This window comes from Polyergus mexicanus, unplaced genomic scaffold, assembly GCF_030449975.1.
Source record: "Polyergus mexicanus isolate NDT 795.1 unplaced genomic scaffold, iyPolMexi1.0 SCAF_6, whole genome shotgun sequence".
NCBI lineage: Eukaryota > Metazoa > Arthropoda > Insecta > Hymenoptera > Formicidae > Polyergus > Polyergus mexicanus.
Genome location: NW_027223326.1, coordinates 5,447,836 through 5,470,543, shown reverse-complemented (window position 1 = coordinate 5,470,543; position 22,708 = coordinate 5,447,836). Strand labels below are relative to the sequence as shown.

At 31.1% G+C, this 22,708-nt stretch overlaps 1 protein-coding gene across 10 annotated transcripts in view; it reads right to left on the bottom strand.

Moving 5' to 3' along the window:
- The window catches only part of Wdr62 (WD repeat domain 62), a 135,535-nt gene that overhangs the window by 28,719 nt on the left and 84,108 nt on the right, over nt 1-22,708 (bottom strand). For 5 of the 10 annotated variants that reach the window (XM_070297888.1, XM_070297883.1, XM_070297884.1 and 2 more), the window contains exons 20-23: nt 12,324-12,458; nt 2,236-2,375; nt 1,956-2,157; nt 1,754-1,880 (exon numbers count right to left, since the gene is read on the bottom strand). In XM_070297888.1, the coding sequence (XP_070153989.1) occupies nt 1,754-1,880; nt 1,956-2,157; nt 2,236-2,375; nt 12,324-12,458 (604 nt within the window). Of the gene's footprint in view, nt 1-881; nt 1,105-1,753; nt 1,881-1,955; nt 2,158-2,235; nt 2,376-12,323; nt 12,492-12,534; nt 12,875-22,708 lie in introns of those variants that run through there. The other 5 variants (XM_070297885.1, XM_070297894.1, XM_070297889.1 and 2 more) reach the window with 4 other exon arrangements.

Sequence of the window (22,708 nt, the reverse complement as noted above, 5' to 3'; positions counted from 1 at the left end):
CAATGATAACATATATTACATTAAATGTTATATTGGAAATTACAAAATTAACTAATAACTTATAATAATACTTATGTATGTTACTTGTAACATTCCGTTTTATTGCTTTCATATAACATATTATTAATATAACAGTGTTTATTGGGACGTTTTTGCTGATTTGACTCGTACATATATATAATCAGTTGCCACTGATCTGATACGTACATACATATAATAAGTAGTATAGATCCAAATATGTTCAAAAAGGTCTTGTTAAGTGCATACTATAAATTGTTGTTAGCAAAAAGGTTATAAATTTCTTACAAGAGGTGTTATTACCGATTAAGATGACAAATTAGTAGCAGAAACAGAGTAGGATATGCGTGCGCGCAGAATCTGTATTTCCTAATCATTTAAATGGAATTATGATGTAAATATGTACTTTTAATTCGATTATTTGATTCGATAATTCTTTCGCTTATCGCTATGCGATATACTGTTTCATATTCAAATTTTTGTTAGAAATGGATGTAAAGTTTGCAAGGCATGATGATTAATGTAAGATCAAAAAAGTTGTCTTTGTTTCTATAAGTTTAATTTCTGATAATATATACAGTTCAAGTCTAACAAAAGAGATTCAAAATATAAACTGATCATAATCGATAAGATAAATGGAAAATTATATTGTTTACTGTCTATTTAAAACACAAACTAGGGGTTTAATTCCCATATAAATTATATCTTAAGTTTTATCAATTAAATTAAATTATATTTCCACACAATTAATTTTATTTTTTTATTTTAAATTAAGTTGAAACAATGTGTTTGCTGTGTAAAATATATTAACTACGATAACATTACATGTTATTTTTATAAAAAAAAATTACAATTAACCGGTTATTCATTAGTAACATTTATGCACCTAGAATATTTATTATATATATTATATATATTATATATTAGAATTTTATTGCATTTATATAACATTAATACAATTGTGTTTACTAAAATTCAATCAAATATAAAAAACTTTTATAAATACAAATTTACGTTACTGCTCTATTTAAATGACTAGGAGTTGCAGGTCTTGTTGGGTTTCTGCTTCCAATTTGATGTCACATTCTGTAAACAGGTTCTACTGGCAAATCGCAAGCCTAATGCGGACACAATTAATGCTAATTTTTAGTACCTTCTGAGTAAATCTGCTTCCAATCTGTTTATTGCGCGCATTTTACTTGCTGGATGTATGTGTGTGTGTGTGTGTGTGTGTGTGTGCGCGCGCGCGCGTTTCATGCTTATGGCTATATGTACGCATGCGTGTATGTGTGTATATGTATATATGTATATACAGGGTGTCTGATAACCCACCCACATCACAATGTGCAGGTGTAGGTAGAGCAGGTTAAACCGGATAGAAAAGTTATTGAGAAATTAATTAAAAAAGGTCGGCCAATGTGCGCGAGTATTAGCGCGCTGCGAGAAAGAACGGCCCACGCGGCATCGCGATTTGGTCGCGCCATCCTTTCTCGCCGCGCGCTAATACTCGCGCGCATTGACCGAACCTTTTTAAATTATTTCTCAATAATTAATGCGAAAATCACGAAACGATAGAGGACTTTTTACGGTTTAACCTCTATATATTACGGATGGAAGGATTATTATTAGACACTCTGTATATATGTTTAATCATTAATGTTTTATTTTATATATTTGTTGGAAATTTCATTGTGTGTTATAAAAGTTAAGAATTATTTAGTTATAAAATCTTTACCTAACAGAAGAATGGTCAATGCTAATACTTCTAGGTCTTGGTGGTAATGCTGGTTTTCCTCCATTTCCATTTGAAGAGGTATCCTCTGAACTCGAGTCTTCTTGGTTTCCTACTTGACTTAGATTAACTGCAAAACAATGATATATTTTAAATAAAAATAGTACAATATGTGTTTTTTGACGAAAAATATAAATTTAAATACTAGTTGAGAAAGCTCCTTGCATTCCACGTCTTCTCAAAATTGACGAAACAGTGCTACCAGAAGAGCTTGATTTATTTTGATGATTGACTTTGTTTTGAGAACTAATCGTTGGCCTCATTATACCGGTCATTCTGTTGCTGGTTTGACTACTCCATCCTCTACTATTTCCGCCTGCTATACCAACATCTGATTCTGAATCGCTCTATATAAATTATCATAATTTTTATTTAGCGCAAATTTAATTTTTTCGGTGTTTTTTTGTATATGTTACAAAACTTACTTGGTTTAAAACACCAACGCTGCTACTTCTTGTTATATGTATTTTTCCTGAAGCATGTTTGGATTGACTGTTAAGATTGGCACTTCCAGAACTTGTTCTTGATGTTGTGTTTATATTTTTACTTCCTAATTTTCCTGAAACTATTATCACTTATTAGAAAAAGAAATCTCTTCTCGGATATAATTTATATATTCTTTTAATATAACACAACACATACACATACATTCTTACACGCGTAATGCATGCATGTCCCATTTATTATGAACTTAATGTCTTCGTTGTTTTCGAAGATGTAAGAAAAAATATTGGAAGAAAATTTGGTAAATATGCATATTAGGTTACACCTCACCGATGACTTTGACTTTGACATATGTTGTCAAGGACATAACCCTGAGTAACTTTTCCTTATAACTTAACCGGCGGTCTCTTATAGTTTCTGAGATATTTAAAGTTATGATTTCACAATTTTAATGATCTTTCTATTATAAAATAAAAAAGAATGAAGGTTGTTTACATTGTATTTGCGTAGATCAGACGTGGAAATGATTTCTTTACATTTCCAGAGACGAAGCTCTGGATTTTTTTACTTTCCACACAAAGCGAGGTTCAACGCAAACCTATGTGTCTAGTTTTTTTATAGTGGAGCCCACTGCGTTCACACATATACTTTCCCATCCATACAACAATTGTAGGGTGGACTTTGCTTTGGTTTGTAAACTATATGCGTGCACACAGTGAGTTCCGCCCTCCCCCCCTTGAGGGGGGGGCTTCACTTCCGGAAGATATAATCTAATCTAAATCTATTTCTTTGGTTTGGGTTACGTTGTATAATTCAAACCAAATTTTCAGAAATAGGTTTGGGTTAGGTTATAATTTCTGAAAGTGGAGCCCCCCCCGTAGGGGGGTGCAGAACCCACTGCGTCCACGCATATACTTTCTCATCCATACAACAATTACGGGGCGGACTTTGCCTCTCCTATTCTGCACAATTACCAAAAAGGGTTAGATTATATTTTTTGTCTCTATATTATTAACCAAATGTTAACTTTAAATATCTCAGAAATTATAAGAGACCGCCTGTTAAGTTATAAGGAAAAGTTACTCAGGATCATGTCCTTGACAATATATGTCAAGGTCAAAGTCATCGGTGAGGTGTAACTTAATATGCATTTTACCCTTTTTTTTATAATTTTTAATCTTTTTCAGACTTTTAATGGTGTGAGAAAAAGTCCACTAATCTCCGGAAATGCATATAGAATGAGAGACGGAATCGACTTTAGGACTCGCCGACTATATGAATCAGCCACTTTCATGGAACCACGCATCATCTCAATTCTTTTTATTGAATATGCATGTGCATGCAAAGCAATAAGTCGCCTAGGTCGTCTAGGAATAGCATGTTAAACAGATTCGTATTACACGCCTAACAAACTACAAATATGTATGTATTAATCTAGCATCTTGAATAGCGAGATATTTTTTTCTATGGTCTTTATAGTAGCGTATATTTCTCTCTTATACGTGTCCCTTGGTAAAAACTAGTAACGGTGTTTAGTCCTTGTAATGCTTCTTAATTATCAATAAATTATTATAATTATCTGCATTCTGGATTTATTGTAATCCCTTACAACAGATTATAGGTCCAGGAATGTACAACAGATATTCATTTCGGTCTGTAAAAATAAAATTCACAGTCCAGATTGCACCAAAAGGCCAACAGATATGATAAAGTCTTTAAAGAACAATAAGACATTTTTAAGTCGTCTTTATGTTGTTTGGGAGCATTTTTGAAGTTATCTGGCCACGAGTACAAGTAAAAAATAACGAAAAATAGACCTTGAATCTTACAAGATTATAAAGCTCAAAAGAGTAGAGAATTGGTCAATGTAAAAGGACCAGTTTTTTGTTATGAAGTCGTCACGGAACAGAAATCGCCGCGTCAGAATCTGCTACTAATAGTGCGTAATGGGTTAAAAAAAATCTAAAGGCGTAGCATATAATAGCAACTGACGTGGAAGATACATAAATTTTACATATTATGAATTGCATAAATGCCAAAATATGGGATAATCTATATAATATTTATTAGCAAAAATCAGACACAGCGATACATACATATACGGCAACAAAGATAGTTTAGAACAACTATAAAAACAGATAGCATGATTATACATATTGCAAAAGTATCAATTTAAGACATAAATTAAAGGATTTCGGTAAAGAGATGTCAGACTCAATTACGGTGAAATTATTAATAGTGCCACCGAGTTATAATCATTTTATAACAGCGTAGAAATCTACGGATGCACAACAACAAACGCTATCTAATTTAATAGAGAGGTTGCTAATAAAGAAAGTTAGATTACAAGATCAAGAACAATCCAAAAATCAGAAATTAATTGCTTTAATTAAAATTAATTGTTTAAATAAAAAAAAAATCCACAGAATTTTAAAAAAATAGTCAAGTCAAGAATCTGCTATTAGTGCAAAGAACCAAGACATTGGAAGCGCAACCCAGATAGCAAAATATCATCGTTATAACGTCATTTTTTAATCACTGGTTACGTCGAATTCATCTTTAAAATAACGTAAAAGTGATGTTAAAATAACGATCTTAAGTCACAAACCATTGATATCAAACCTATAACGACATTTCTTGAATATAAGATGACTTATATTAGATAAGACTTCCGTATACGATCCATCTCCGATTTTGATGAAATTTTACAGGAATGTAGCACTTACTAAATGTAGTCGAATGGCGCAAGTGCGGAAATGTCTAGTCTCCGAGATATTCAAATTTTAATTATCTTAATGGACAATTTGTAAGATTACCATATGAAAAAAAATTATAACTTAAAAATATTTCGCTGAAATGTTTCATTTTATTAATGTGTTACAAGACTGTAAACACCAACGTATCATAATATTATCCCCTCCCCCAAAAAAGAAAAAAAACAAAAACAAAGAAAAGCTTATTTTTTTACGTTTTTGAATACAATCAGCATGTAAACAATAATAACAGCTGTAAACAATATTAACAACTCTAAACAATAATAACATCTAAATAATAATAACTCATATCTTTGTTCTTCGCGCAGAAAGTTACAAACCCATGTAAAATCGTATAATTATAAATCTCGTTTCGCGTCCAAAGCATAGAGCGATATGGGATGGATCTCGCTTCGCGCAGAAAGTTATAAATCCACGTGAAACCGTATAATTATGGAAATGTCGTGGATGGATAAAATGTCGCGGACGATGAATCTTCTCTTTTTTTTTTTGATAATGATATTTTAACACCCTGGTGTTTACAACTTGTAATATTAACTTGTACAATAAAACATTTTAGCGAAATATTTTTATAATCTTTTTTATATGGAAATCTTAAAAACTGTCCATTTAGCCAGATAATTAAAATTTGAATATCTTGGAAACTAGAAGTATTTGCGGTATTCAGCTACATTTAGTAAGTGCTACATATACCTGTACAATTTCATCAAAATTGGAGATGGATCGTACATGGAAATCTAGCCCAATTTTCTCTAGAAATAATATTTTGGAAATAAAAATTCGCGTGTGTGTGTTACGCTTTAGTTTACTCTGAATATTGTTTTTTACAGATATATCGGCAAATAATATTTTTAAATACTGATATCACTAGTACATTCTTCAATCTTTTTTGTTAATAATTTTTGAATAAACAATGAGCGATGGCTAAAATCTTTCGAATGTCAGGGACATAATTATTATAATAACATACGTCAAAGTCAAGGTCATAGGTAATTGGTCTCCTTTTCGGTATACTTACCAAAAATAAGATAAAATTTATTAGAACAGAAATCAATTAAAAATCGGTAAGTCTACATAGTCAAAGAAAAACCAGATGGAACAATTGAAAAAATTCGAGCAAGACTGTTGCAAGAATTATTCACAGTAGCTTCGAATAGATTAGGGCATTTTTCGGCCCATTTGTCAAATATAATTTTATAGTAACTTTGAATAGATTACAGTGCATTTTTCAGTCCGTTTGTCAAATACGATTGATTAAGAATGATTTTTTGGTGATTGAGCACGCGCAAGAGAACTGAAGATTTTATAATTTGATTTTAAATCAGCTTTCCTCAACAAACAATTAAAGAAAGACATATATACATGGAGCAAACTGAAAGATACGAAGATGGAATGTAGGTCTACAACCTAAAGAAGAGCTTGTATGATTTGAAGCAGGTTTCAATGTGTTGGAATGAGTCTTTCATGAAGTTTTTAAGGAAGAACAGATTATATGTAAGCTACATAATTAGATCTATATGTTTTTATGAACGGAGATTGAAACGCAATGATATTGTAATCTACATCGATGACAGATCAATCGCAAGAAAGGACGAAAAAGTAGCCTTCCAAGAATCTTCTTCAAAAATTAAATACGAAATTCGCGATAACAATTAATAAACTTATATTCTTTCTAGATTTATACAGATAAATTAAAAAAGTAATCTACCTGCCCATCAAGCATCGTACGCCCAAAAATTCTAGAAAGATATAATATGCAAAATGCAAATCTAATGTCAATACTTGCAGACAAAACGCACAAATTCGACTAAAATTGCATCATAAAGGTCATACAGGGAAACAATAGACAGTCTGATGCATTATAGTTTATGAACGTGTTCTGACATAGCTTTTGTGCTGATTAAGATGAGTCAACATCTTGCTTACCCCGATAATAAAATAGACTGAAACAAGGTAGAAAGAATTTTTAAGTATGTAAAAGGTATAACAAACTACGGATAAAATTAACTAATTCGAATAGCGGAGAACTAATAGGATGTAGCGATGCAAATTGTGCAGATGATAATAAAACGTAACAATCAACCACGGAGTGTTTTACTAAAACTGACAATACTGCATGGGGTTCAATAAGGCAAAGTAGCATTATTAACCATCGAGAAATATATTACGGCAAGCGTTGAAAGAATTGTTCTGATTAATACAATTAACTAAAGATATTTTGGTTAAATTTTTCAGAAATCTAACGTTTTACTAATAAATAATCAAAGTAGTATTAAACTAATTTAAGAATCCCGAATTTTTCGCAAGCAGAAGCACAAAGCACATTGACATATCATTTAGGTTAACTAAATATTTTGTTTCTATAAAAATATAATACAATTTTATAATAATTTAAATTTATTTATATTTTTTTGCTTGTGTACCTATATAATTGTTAAAAGTTTTGTAATTTTCTTTATTGTAATATCTAATTAATTAATTAATTCTTGTTCATAAAAATATTTAAACTAAAAAAATTGATTTTTTAATCATATAAATATATATAAGTGATGCATGACACCAATGGATAAGCATTCGATTCATATATCTGGCAGGTCTTGAATTCGATCTCGGGCGTTCGCTTACTTGGGGTATTTGTCATTTGAGGATACCTTTTGGAAGGCATTTTCAACGCCGGCGGCGCTTATACAAATAATAGTTTATACATGTATTGCTTTTTTATATAAATTACAAAAAATTTAATTCTTAAATATAAATTTTAAACATAATATTTGATTGGAATAGTATATACAGGGTGATCGATAATTCGTGGTATAACCGGTAAAAGACTAATTCTTCATGAAAAAATTGCAGAATGCATTTTTTGTGACAATTTTTTTTTCAAGTTTTCTATGCTAATGTGTTTAAAATGTTTTAAAACGTAGAAAAATCATATTCCTAAAAAATGTCTGTATGTATGTATGTATGTGTGTATGTGTGTATGTGTTTACGCAATATATTGTACAACCTCTAACTTCTGCAATTTTTAAGATATCGGGCTAAGTTTTTTTTACATGGATAGAGTATCATTAAAGGATGGTTGGTATTGAATTTGGTGAGAATCGATGAAAAGGTTCATTTTTTATAAAATTTTTAATTTTTTGAGAGATGTCTGCACGCGTAACTTTCGCAAAGTTTTAGATATGAAGTTAAATTTTTTTACATGGATAGAGTATTATTAAAGGATGTTTGATATTTAATTTAATGAGAAATGGTAAAATGAAAGACTTCATTTTTTATAAAATTTTGAATTTTGTAAGAAATGTCTATACGCTTAACATCTTAACTTTTGCAAATTTTAAGATATCGAATTAAATCTTTTTATAGAATAAAGTATTATTAAAGTATAGTTGGTATTGAATTTAGTGAAGACTGGTAATTGATTTTTATAAAATTTTTTCCAAATGTAAATTTTTGCATTTGAAAAGAGATGTTTTGTAATATTCTAGATGTGATTTGCCAATATTACAATATAAACATGGAGGTGTATTAGCCCAATTTTAGCTTGCCAACGAATTTCTAAAGCCAACATCGGATTTAAATTGTATTTATTTCGCTCACAAAACTTCCTCTATAAACAAGCCAAAATTGAAAAACTCGCTTGCTTTAAACTTTGTGAGCGAAATAAAACTCCTCTATGAGGAAGCAATGCACAAATTTCTAAATTGCACAATTTTCAGCTTGTTTCATGAAGAATCAGCTTCTTGTCGGTTGTACCACGAATAACCGATCTACATATATTGTATATAACCCAATTATTTGATTTATAAAACAAAATTGACTTAATAAATATTTCTGTTTAAAAATTTTTCTATTTACAAAATTTATTTTACCACGATTTTTGGTTCCTGTAAAAAAGCAATGTATTAAAAGAAAGAAATGTAAATAACATTATAAAATTCAAAGTTGACCAATCAAATCTAAAATTCGTGCGATCAGGTACGGTGCATTACACAGTGATGAAGGCAATCTCGTATCTTGTGTATGTGTGATCCCATATTCAATATTATAAATTCTATGTTCAAATTCTTTATTAATCACTCAAACATAAGTAATTAATAAATACAATGTATATATGTGCAAATAATAATTAAAGTCATATATACAGGGTGAGTCATTTTAATCAATACACGCAAATATTTCGTAAAATAAGCAAGATGAAAAAAATGTTTTATACAAAAGTTGTAGGTTTTATACAAAAGTTCAGAGAAGAACACCTGATGGTGACCTTGACCCTGACCTTGGAGTCAAAGTTAGGGGTCATTTTAAAGACAACTTGATTTTCTTAAATAGAACCACCAATTTCTCATATCATATTCTTGTAGCTAGCATCAAGATCTTTTTAAAACATTATAATAAAATATTTTTTCATAAAGAATTTTTTAAATTATTTTATATCTTAATTTGACATATTTTGATATAAAAAATAAAATATCTCGTAAAATATTTAGTTTTCGATAATCTTACCGTAATACTTTTATGTACAGAATAATAAGACAAATCAATTAGTGTAAAAAACAAATAATTGTTTAAAAAAGTACATTGTAAATAATTACATACTTTTCCTTAAAATCTTATTTTTTTATATCAATTGATTTGTCTCATTATTCTGTACATAAAAATATTACTGTAAGATTATCGAAAACTAAATATTTTACGAGATATTTTATTTTTTATATCAAAATATGTCAGATTAAGATATAATTTTATTAATATGTAATTTTTTGACGCCATATACATTTAATTTGAACTTATTAGCGCCGATCTCACCTCGCTTCGCGTTGATAAAATATATGCGTGGACGAAGTGGATTCCGTCCCCCCTACGGTGAGGGCTCCACTTTTGGAAGACATAATCTAACCCAAATCTATTTCTGATTTAAAACTAAAATTTGGGTTTGGGTTAGGTTATATATTCCGGAAGTAGAGCCCCCCCGTAGGAAGGGGGAAGGCGGAACCCACTTCGTCTATGCATGTACTTTACAACGAAGCGTGAGATCGGCGTTAATATCAAGGTATACCAAAAGTTCAGATTAAATGTATATGGCGTTAGAAAATTATATACATTCTAATATAATGTCTAAATGCACAGAATACCTCGCAGCAAAAAATTGTTCAGTCAGTAATTGTTTGATTCGACAACAGCAGATCCGAAAGTCTCATCGTAGAGACTGCATTCATAAAAACTGTGCAATAAAAGTTACTGCTGTTAATAATGTTAATCGAACCTGTTCAAACTATGTGCCAGTACGCTAGGGTTGCCAGATGTCCTCCAATCGGGAGGACAGCCCTCCAATTTAGTAAAATTTTTTCTGTCCTCTGGAGGATGCTATTTGTCCTCCAATTTCAGCAAATGTTCTCCCTCTTTTTTTTCGTCAAGCGGTGCTATTTGAGAAGAAACTAGAAACCTCCCTGCTTCCTTTCTAGACAATAGATATAATACGGTATATATAATAGATATAGTTTAAAATATATTATATATATATATATATATATATATATATATATATATATATATATAATAAATATATAATTAGGGCTGCAATATTTATTCATTTTCATCCATCTGCCCATTCTATGTCCTCTCTTTTTTTGGTAAAACTGCTTCGTGTTCTCCATTTGGGATTTTCAAATCTGGCAACCCTACAGTACGCACATGCGTTTAAAAAAGCAGTGACGACTAATTCGTTTCCTATGCTTTTTACGCTCCGTATATCGGATGTAGCATACAAAATTGATACTTCCGACGGAACTGCAAAATTGTACGGTATATCCTCGTTCTTTGCAACAAGGACATTCTATTTCTCGCTGAAAAATGCCTCTTTCTCTGGGAAAATCAAGAGCTGCTTCTTCCATATTTATCATCCGTACGAATTCCGTATAGCCAGACATGATTATATTTTTAATAATATTCACAATACAAACGAAACCTTGAGTTAAGTATTTACACACTTGTTTGAACAGAAACCTCCAAAAATATATGTACGTACAGTGTATACAACATGGAAAAATCAAAATATTCCTAAACGCGAATAGCGCTTCAAGCGACCACTTGATGATTTTCTTCAAGGACAACATATTATTTGCCCGGTTTTAAAATATCATAACTGTTAAATGTAGACCTAAAGAAAGCTCTATGTAAATTTTGAGGCAAATCGGAGTTGGCGATGCTAATATAGAAATTTATCAAAAATATTTTATTATAGTGTTTTGAAAAGGTCTTAACGCCAGCTATAAGAATATGATATGAGAAATTGGTGGTTCCATTTAAGAAAATCAAATTGACCTTAAAATGATCCCTAAATTTGACTCCAAGGTCAGGATCAAGGTCACCATCAGGTGTCCCCCTCTGAACCCAACAACTTTTGTATAAATCATTTTTTTTCATCTTGCTTACTTTACGAGATATTTGCGTGTATTGATTAAAATGACGCCTTGTATACGTGTATACATAAGAATATTGTAAAATATCAAACGTAATATTTGACAAACATGTAAGACTGCTTTTATCACTGTGCGATGCACTATATCTGAGCACAAATCTTGAATCATTTGATTGAACATTTTTTATTTAAAAACTATTATATGCTCGATATTTTAATATTAAAATTGTTTTCTCCCTTTGAAAAATATTAAATCGGCGACTTTTGAACACCCTGTATATATGGCAAAACCTCGAAATAGCGCACACAACATTCCATACTTGCTAAATCATTCCTGAATAGCGTGAGTAGAAGTAACGATCCAATCGTGCAGCAACACGTAGGTCTGTAGGCGCAATGTTTTCTCCCGGCAATATACTTGAAATGACGTGCTCATGCATGTCTCGCGCGGCCACTAGCTCTGAATTTTACGGAAGTGAGGTTAAATCTTATAGCGTGCCAGAGCCCCGTACAGTGCGCCATTTCGAAGTTTCACTATAATTATATATTTAACATTAAATTTTAATTTGTTTTAATAGGGGAACATACATACATGTATATATATATATACAGGGTGTCCGAAAATTCGCGCAACATCCTTTAAGGGAAGGTAGAGGGCGTTATTCTGAACAGAAAAGTCCCGTACTATTTTGCGATTTCAATATTTAAGAAAATATTAATTGTAAAAGATCAGTCAATGAAGTGCCGCGAAAAGTGCGCGAATTTTCGGACACCCTGTATATATAACTTATCAAATGTACACTAATATTCATAACATAGTATAGAAGCATATAAAAATTCTAATATATTATCTATACAGAATGATAAAAGATACCTTGCACAGGACCATGCAGTAACTTATTTGAAGGGTTGATGGAAAGATCACTCAGCGAACAGGCACGTCTCATGCCACTCCCTTCTTCTTCGCTATCAATAACTTTTGACGAAATTCTTGTCCCATTACTGCCAACTGTTGACAACGTGCACACACATGCACTAATAGCTACTATTTTTATAATATACCCTGCTTAAAAAACCGACAAAAACGATAGAAACAGATTTAAATTTTGTTGCATTTTTATATGATTTTATCATAAACTATCACTTTAATCAAACTTATATTTCTACTGGTATAGAAAAGTTATTTGTTCGATTAATTTTTTGTATCTTATTTAAAACGACTAGTCAGCGAAGTCAATCAGTCAAGTCTGTTCGAGCAGATCTTATCAAATGCTTGCTACATTTAAAATTATAGTATTCATAGTCCAGCTACTAACTAGCGAGGTAATAAGATTATCATCTCTCTGGAGCCACACAGACTATAGTTATCCATAGCGTGAATTTTTCTGTGGCACTGCACCCATTCAATGCGATTCCAATATCGTTCTGGAATCATATACTGTATCATTATGAGATGTCGATTTCAAATCAAAGCGCGCATTGTACTGTGCAAGTCAAACCGCGCATAATTAAAATGAGTCAAAAGAGAAGGATGAGAGGCAATACACGACGATCAACACAAGAGAGGACTGACAAGAATTAATTTCCTAAATTTTTGTAAGTGATCAAATATATTTCTATTCTTGGACATTTATCTTAAGTTTCCGTTCAAAGTATCTCAAACCTATAATTGAGGGTTCGTTCACGATAGAAATAGAAGGATTGAGCCACGAGGACGCGTGTGAAGAACACGGAAAATAAAGTTAAGACGATTCTTTGTGAGATGAAGATTATAAGACAATAAGCAAGACAACCAAAGATGAGATCGTTGCTACATGAAAGACGGATAATTCGAATTTTAAACAAAGATACGAAGTACGAATAAAATTGACAAATGTAAAGACGATAAGAATCCGAGAATCGTTAAAGAAACGTCGAAACTGATTAATTCGATCGAGTGAAGATTAAATCGAATATTAGCAGCATGTAAGACGAGTTAACTACATATTCCAGCAAATCATTAAGGCTATTTTGCAAGCCTTGAGAGTTACGTATGCTCCTCTCTTGGCAAGAAATAAGTGACTTTTATCCAGGGTTGGGAAGTAACGCGTTGCTTGTAACACCGTTATAAATAGTTACTTTTTTTGGTAACGAATTGGTAACGGCGTTACTTTTTGTCGTCTGTAACAGTAACAGTCACGCCATTACATTTTTTCACCAACAAGTAACGATTTTAACAGTTACTTTTATCGTTGCTTTGTTTTTGACTAATGGTTTTAGAACATAGAACGCGTCAACGCGTTACGTATGATAAGAATACCGTAGCCAATCAATCATCTCCTTATATTAAAGCCGCAAAGATGTTATCTAAATGATGATACCGTAGAGCATCAACTTCTCTTAAAAATAAATAAAATATTTTGGTAAAATTTATTTGATAAAGGAAAGATTGTGATTTACTTAAGAGATTAAGAATTTATATTATTAATTAACAATTTATATTATTATATAATTTATGATTTATATATATTATAAATTAATAAAAAGAAATATAAAAAATGTAAACTCTCTCTCTTGGTATTTCTATATTAGTATTAAGAAATCATGTATTATATTAGCATTAATTATAATATACTAATTTAATATTAATATATTATATAGCATCGAATTAATATATTATAAACAAAGTAACGGAAATAGTAACGATTCGTTAATTTTTGAGTAACGGTAACGGTAACGAATTCCTTTTTAAAATCGGTAACGAGTAACGGTAACGAGTTACTTTTCAGAGAAAGTAACGAGTTACTTTTATAAAGTAACGTTCTCAACTCTGCTTTTATTCTCCTCTCATATATAGTTTAGGCTTCTGAGTACTCGCCGCGGTCATATTGGAATCATGACATTAGAGGCGAGAAAGACACGCTGAGTTTTCTCGCGTGCCAGCTTTAAATAAAAAAATATTTTGATGAAACAACACTACAGATCGCTTTAGAACACTTGTAAAATTGTCCAAAAACAATGCTAAAAGTATATATGCTTTGTATCACACTCATTTTACGGTTGATTATTAACTGTCAAAAAAAAGCATAGTTTTCAGATAATTTTACAAATGTGCTAAGACGATCTATATCTATAGTGTCGTTTCATCAAAATATCTTTTCATTTAAAAATGGCACGCAAGAATTCTCAGCGTGTCTTTCGTCTCTGACGTCACGATTCCAATATGGCCGCGGCAAGTACTCAGGAACTTTAATAACTTAATGGTGAATGCCTAATAATAATAAAAAATTTTTGAAAATTATTAAGATCATAATCTCGGAAATAAAATAGCCAAGAAAATAAAAAAAATGCAACTCGTTCACCCGGAATCACAAAAAGAAAGTAATGCGCGAGTCGCGCAGTCGCTTTCAGATATAAATATTTCCCTTAATTATACTATATTAATATTTTTGAAAGTTTCAAAGCTTGATTTGTTTATCAAGAATGTATAAAAAAGCTTGCAAAAAAGAAGATTTGTATATGTTTATTCGGTCGTCTGCAACCGTTCAAGTCTCGCCCAGGTCACTCAGGACGATGACCTTGACAACATATCGTCAAGGTCATCGTCAAGGTCATCGTCAAGGTCATCCATGAGGTTGCCCACTTTATGCACATTTACCATACTTTTATATACAGAATAATGATACAAATCAATTTGTATAAAAAATACAATTGTAAAAAAAGAATACATTGTAAATGAATACATTTTTTTTCTTAAAAACAATTATTTTTTTTATACCAATTAATTGATTTGTCTCATTATTCTGTACATAAAAGTATTACGGTAAGATTATCGAAAACTAAATATTTTATAAGATATTTTATATCAAAATATGTTACATTAAGATACAAAATAACTCAAAAATTACTTAATGAAAAAATACTATTATAGTGTTTTAAAAAGGTCTCAAGAAAAATTATAAAAATATACAATAAAAAAAATTTGCACATTGCTTCCTCATAGAGTAATTTTATTTCTCTCACAAAACTTAAGCTCCTTAAAGTAAGCAAGTTTTTCAATTTTAGCTTGCTTATAGAGGAAGTTTTGTAAGCAAAATAAATACGATGTATAAATACGATGTTGGCTTTAGAAAGTCGTTGGCAAGTCGAAATCGGGCTAATATACGCCCATATTTATAATGTTGGCAAATCACATCTAGGATATTACAAAATATCTTTTTTCAAATTGAAAAATTTACATTTGACAAAAATCTTATAAAAACCAGTTACCGATCTTCACCAAATTCAATACCAACTATTTTTTAATGATACTCTATTCTATAAAAAGATTTAACTCGATATCTTAAAATTTGCGAAAGTTAAGACGTGTATAGACGTGTACATTTCTCAAAATTTTATAAAAAATGAAGTCTTTCATTGTTCCTCACTAAATTAAATATCAAACATCCTTTAATAATACTCTCCATGAAAAAAAAATTTAGCCCGATATCTCAAAAATTGCGGAAGTTAAAGGTTGTACAATGTACAATATATTGCGTACACACATACACACACACACACACACACACACACACACACACACACACACACACACACACACACACACACACACACACACACACACACATACATACAGACATTTTAGAAAACTCGAACAAAAAATTTTGTCACGAAAACAAAGCTTCCTCTATGAGAAAGCAAAAGGGGGTTTCATTAAAAAAAATTAAGTGGACCTTAAAATAACCTTAATAAATTTTTTTGGACTTTAATCCAAGGTTAAATGAAAATCATCATCAGATGACCCCTATCAAAAAATGTTTTATACAAAAATTTTCTGTTACAAACAGCTCTATTTAACCATATTAATAAAAATTAAAGAAAAATATTTTTTTTTAAGATTTAAATCAGAATTTTCGGGTTCGTGAGGTTTCCTTGTTAAATATTTAAATAAGCAAATATATCGAATTCATATAGTTCAAACTTTCTTTTGTGCGGAAGTTCCAAATATTTAATAGTTTTTCTTTATTATAAAGTAAAGAAGTGAACGGAGGAGAGGCAGAGCCTCTTCCCTTGCATCATCACCTCGAAAAGGGGTGCAAAGGACAATGACAATGAGTGGATTAGAAGGATCAGAAATTTTATTATACTAGAAACGAATATATATGTAAAATCTTGATATGCCATATATCGCGTATAATGCATAATTTTGATCGTAAAAAATATCTTTAATAATAATTTTTATAGAAAATAGCAATATAATGAAAATAATTCGAGATGAAAATGGAAAAATGATCAAAATAGCCGAAGGAATTTTATGTAAATACACGGATAATGATGGCAAATTTTTTATTAAAAATATTGTAAAAATAATAACATACTTTATCGCCAATGAAACATCCACTGCTGTATCAAAAATATAAAATCATTTTTCTTTTCAGAAAATCCCACATTAAAATTTGTAACAAGAAACTCAAATTGTAACAAATCATCAACAATTGAGAGTGGTAAGCGATTTAAGTGCGAGAATCTTTGGACTATAGAAATGTAAAGATGTATATAAAGATAATGATAAAGTAATTTTATTTTAAAAAACGTAATGCCATGCAATAACGCATCATTTAATAATAAAGAAAAATTGGTAAAACTTAAGATTAAGGGCAACCTCATCGATTTCAATGATCTTGATATATGTTGTCAAGGACATAATTCTGAGTAACTTTTTCTTCTAATTTAATCGTCGCTCGTTGCTTATTAAAAAGTTATTAACAAAAAAAGTTTGGAATATACCAAAGTACATGCATGGACAGGAAGCACGCGCGCGCGCGCGCACACACACACACACGGGGGGCGCAAGGTGGGGCCTTCGGCCCCTCTCCCGCCCCCCGCCGGTAGGCAAGGTGGACCTTGTTTTACAATGTAGCACATGTTTTGCAAGTTGTACAGCGAGGTCCATCCTGCCTACCGAACGAGAGAGGGCCAAAGGCCCCCCCCCGTTGTATACCCGCGTGCGCGCGTGTGTGTGCGCGCGCGCGCTTATTTCGTCGACGTTACAATTATTGTGAACGAATAGAAGTTTTTTTTAATATTATGGTAACTATGTATTAAATATCTGAATAATATTGACTGAAATATTGTATATAAACCTACTTAGTTCATTGTAATTCTCTATCATTTTTTTTTTCGTTTTTTGATGTAAAAGTTGATAATTCATGCGAAAATGTGTGCAGTTTTATGTCCCAAGCATCAGTCAGTCACTATCTTTAATTGTTCATAAGTTTGTAGTAAACAACGAACGACGATTAAATTAGAAGAAAAAGTTACTCAGAATTATGTCCTTGACAACATATATCAAGGTCATTGAAATCGGCGAGGTTGCCCTTAATCTTAAGTTTTACTGAAAAATTTGCAACTATTAAAGAAGAAAATAAGTCGCATGAAGTTTTACAAATAATGAAAGCAAAGAATTGCTGCACTTATATTATAAAACATTGGACAAATAGGCCATTTTCCACACATTCAAAGATAAAAAATGTATGTGAGAATTTAAAAGTAATAAAAATCCACTCATTGTTTGTACACTATTGTCCTTATTTCCACTTATTCTTGTTTTTATTTTCACTTATATTACTTATAATAATGCTGAAATATAACATAATATTTAATAATGCTAAAAATATTTGATGGAGGTTAAAAAACGCTTTCCACCATAGTTAGATGATAGTTTAGAGTCATCGAGGTTCAAATCAAACTTTCGATCTAATCCGACTCGATTCAGTGTTGTGTAGAATCAACAAATCGAATACATTATTTCAATTTAAAATAAAAAATAAATTTGGGTTAGATTAATTCTTTTCGGTATGGGGATGCAGAGGGAGGAGTTCCGCCTCTCTCCCTCTCGCGCTATTACTTTATAATAAAATAAAACTATAAAATATATGATTTAGAACTTTCCTAAGAGAAAATTTAAATAATCCCGTCCAAGCGTTTGTTTAAATATTTATTTTTTATTTTTAATAATAAATACTTAATAAAATATTTAAATAATTTAAGAAAAATATTGAAAAACAATAGTATGCAATTTTTTAATATTTTATTAAATTATATTTATTTTACAAATCATTTGCAAAAGGATATAATTCTGATATAATGTTGAAAATATACAGGGTGTCTGATAATAATTGCTCCACCCGTAATGTGCAGGTAGAGCAGATAAAACCGAGTCGAAAAGTCCTCTACCGTTTTGCGATCTTCGCAATAATTAATAAGAAATTAATTAAAAAAGATCGGCCAATTCGCGCAAGTATTACCGCGTGATGAGAAAGGACAGCGTGATATGGGCGGCATTGATATGTGATTGCTAAGACGCGAGGACCATCGTTATGTACCGCTCGTATAACTATTGTCATTTGTAGAGCGCTCCGCCCAAAACTTTGTCGCGCGCTTAGCAATCGCATACTTTTGGGTTGTCTCTTCTCGCTGCGCGCTTATACTCGCGCGAATTGGTCAATCTTTTTAAATTAATTTCTTAATAATTATTACAAAGATCGCAAAATGATAAAGAACTTTCCTGCTCGGTTTAATCCGCTCTACCTGCACATTAGATGGGGCGATTATTATCAGACACCCTGTATAATGAATACTGAAAATAAGATTTAAATATAACAAACAAATGTAAACAAAAAAAAACACAAGTAGGATATAACGAAAAAATGATACAAGTACGAAAATTATAATATTTCAAAATCGCATATCTCAGGCACAAAAAGAAAGCGTCAAAATTCAAAGCGTGTATAATTTAGGAATATATCCTTTACAATATATGTTGAAAAGAAAATGATCCGTGAAGTATAAGTTAATGTAAAAAACATTTACTATCAAAGATTATTAAGTTTCTATATGAAACTAAAAATATAAATTTGAACTTTGTGGGCTGTTAAGAGCCGGGATGATAGTGCGTCAATTTCACAGAAAATTTATTTAGTAATTATGTAGAGATACCATCCCCCGATTTCAATAACTTTCAGATATAGTTTTTTAGATTAGGTTTTTTTGGGGTGGAGTGCAGGGGAAGGAGCTCCCCCCTTCCCGCTCATACTTATACTATTTATACATACGCATTAACAGTTGTTTCTAAACATTGAAGTTAATTATAAGATTTTTTGCGCATAAATTCGCGCATAAATAATTTAACAACCCGTCGTATTTTGTCATTAAAGTGAAAAACCCATAAAATTTCATTTTCCAGTAATCAAACGTTAATTATACAATAATCTGTCTTGTACTGGCTCATCTTTCTTGGAATAAGATTTCAAATTCGTGAGAAATATCAAAAATATAAAAATTCATTATTGTTCCATTAGCTGATTTCAATAAGAAAGGAAAACAAAAACAACTTACTCTCAGCGAACAATGTAATATGGAAGCATATAATCTATATATGGTATCAAAAAATTACATACTATTCATTATATTTTCTTTGTTAATAATTTTTGAATTGTTGAGATTTTATTTATTAAAAGCAGAACAGAGTGTTTAAAAATAAATGTATCTTTGTGTTAATATAAGTTAGTTAAGTGAAAATTGAGAAGCGATCTGTTCGTGGCAAGCCTTCGTTCGGAATTAATACATCTAGAGCAAACTTTCGTTCTTTTAACTTAAGAAAAGCCCATATTTTATTACAAGTTTCATATGTTCTGTATGCAGACATACAGAGTCCTTTCCGTTACATTTAAGGCAGGCATTAGCAGACCTATTGTTTTACTTATTGGAGACTTTCTCCTTGAAATGTTATTTTGTCTTATAACTAAAATACTTCAACACTTTCCCTAAATCTCTATAAAAATGACAATGTGGTTACAATAAGTCCTTACTTACTAGCTCTAGCAATATTTTCATCGATCCAAACTTCGTTTTTGTTAATGGTTTAATAAAAATATCCGCAACTTGATTTTCGCTTTCTATTAGGTGTGCAAATTAATTCGGTGCCTTTATTTTTAATCAATTATAACTTTGATTTAAATTTAGATATCTTCTCGTCATTGAGTTTTGAAATTGGCAATCTTAAAGTTTAAAATGCGTTAATAGCACAACATAACTTCATAAAATAGTCAAACTTCACATCAAACACGATGGCATCCGACAAACAGCATATCAGACATTGTATTCTTTTTGCTTTCTAATTAAAAAAAATATAGCCTCAGCTTTGGGGAGGTGCTATAATGCGTAAAACTTGTAAAAAGTGGTACCAAAAGTTTCAGAATGATATTGTAATTTCTGTTTTACCGATAAAAAAGTCCACCGTTCCGGCGCGCCAAAAAAAAAGTTTTAGACATTTGAAGACGAGGAGCTTAAGCAATTGTTGAATGAAAATCCCGTTCAGACTCAAGATAAGTTTGCAACTAGGAATAACTCAACAATCAATTGTCGTTCGCTTACATCAGCTGGAAAAAATTGAAAAGCTGGACCGATGGATTCCGTACGAACTCAGTCTAGAGAACAAGCAGAGAAGGTTCGATATGGCGATGTCCTTGCTAACAAGGTACAAAATAAAGAATCTTTACAAAATCATTACTAGCCATAAAAAATGGGTCTTATACGACAACCCTAAAAGAAAAAAATCGTAGGTTTACCCTGGTCAACCATCAACATCAACCGCGAAAGCCAATATTCACAAAAAAAGTGTTATTGTCTATTTTGTGGGATATGAAGGGCGTGATTATATTATAAGTTGCTGCAACTTGGTCAAACAATTAATGCTGATATTACTAAGAACAACTCATTCGTTTGAGCGAAGAAACAGAGAGAAAAAGACCGTTTACTGGACATGGGGACGCGGCATCTTGCAGCATAATAATGCTCGGTCGCATGTCGCAAAAATGACGAAGGACATTATTTATTCGCTGGACTGGGAAATTCTTCCCCATGCGGCTTATTCATCGGAACTAGTCTCTTCGGATTATTATCTATTCCGATCACTCCAACACTACTTGACTGATACACACTTTAAAAGCATGGTAAAAGTCCAAAAATGCATCGATTTCATCGACTTAAAACTGCGATATTTTTTTCGAGAGGAAATTTGTCTGCTACCTAATAGATGGAGTAATGTAATCGAAAATAATGGCAAATATTTCGAACATTGATACATTTATTTTTTTTGTACATAAAGGCTCATTTTCTTTAAAAAAAAAAAAAAAAAAAAAAAAGAAAAGAAAAAAAGCGCATCTAATATACAAATTACGTTAATCTCACTTTTTCTATACAGATCGCGTATAAAATAGTACTTTACATCTATGTGCTTATTTTTTTGATGAAATTCAGGATTTTCAATGAGCTTGATGGCAATTAAATAATCTATATATAATTCATTTTTATTATTTTAACGGATATTTCATTCAATAAACCTGTTAACCAGATAATTTCTTTAGCAGCACTTACAAATTCAGCTTCCATTGTCGATTGTGCAACACAGTGTTGTTTTTTACTTTCCCATATTATAGCTGCATCACCTAATTTACATAGAATGTCACTTGTAGACTTTCTAGTCACTTTGTCGTCCGCAAAATTAGCATCGCAAAGATCTTGATTTGGCCGTTTGTTTTATACAGTAAATCAAAATCACTCATATCTTTCATATATCTTAAAATTCCCTTAACTAATTGCCAATGTGCCTTTGTCGGATTTTGTAACGCTCTAGATGCGATATTTATTACAAAAGCAATGTCCGGTCTAGTTACAACTTGTAAATACATCAAATTTCCGCCGGCTTCGCGATATAGCACATTTAAATCGATGTCATTATAGTTATTCATCCAGTTTCAATTAGCGGTTTCGCATCAATTATCTTAAAGCGATTAAGGATTTTAAGAACGTAATCATGTTCACATCAATTTTTAAAAATAGATCCGTCTTGTAATCTAAGTATTTCTTGTCTTAAGAAATTTTTAACATCGTCGGTTACTACTTTAAATCTGTTTTTTAATTTTAAGAGAAAGGATTTAATATTGCTATTCTACGAGGCTGCTATTATCCGTCATGCACATACAAAACTAAAAAATATTTTGTCATTGTACTATTAAATTGTCTGTACTATTATCACTATCGAACAATTAAGTTTCGAGACTCGTTTCGCATTTCCGAACGTTTGGTCCATTTGTGCTGCAATCTTAAAGGGTTATTCACAATTCATTACTCAACACGTGGTGCAAGTTTTGAATTATTTGGTTCAATAATTAATGAGATACAGTCACGCGAAGTTGTGTTACAAAATTTGGTAAACCT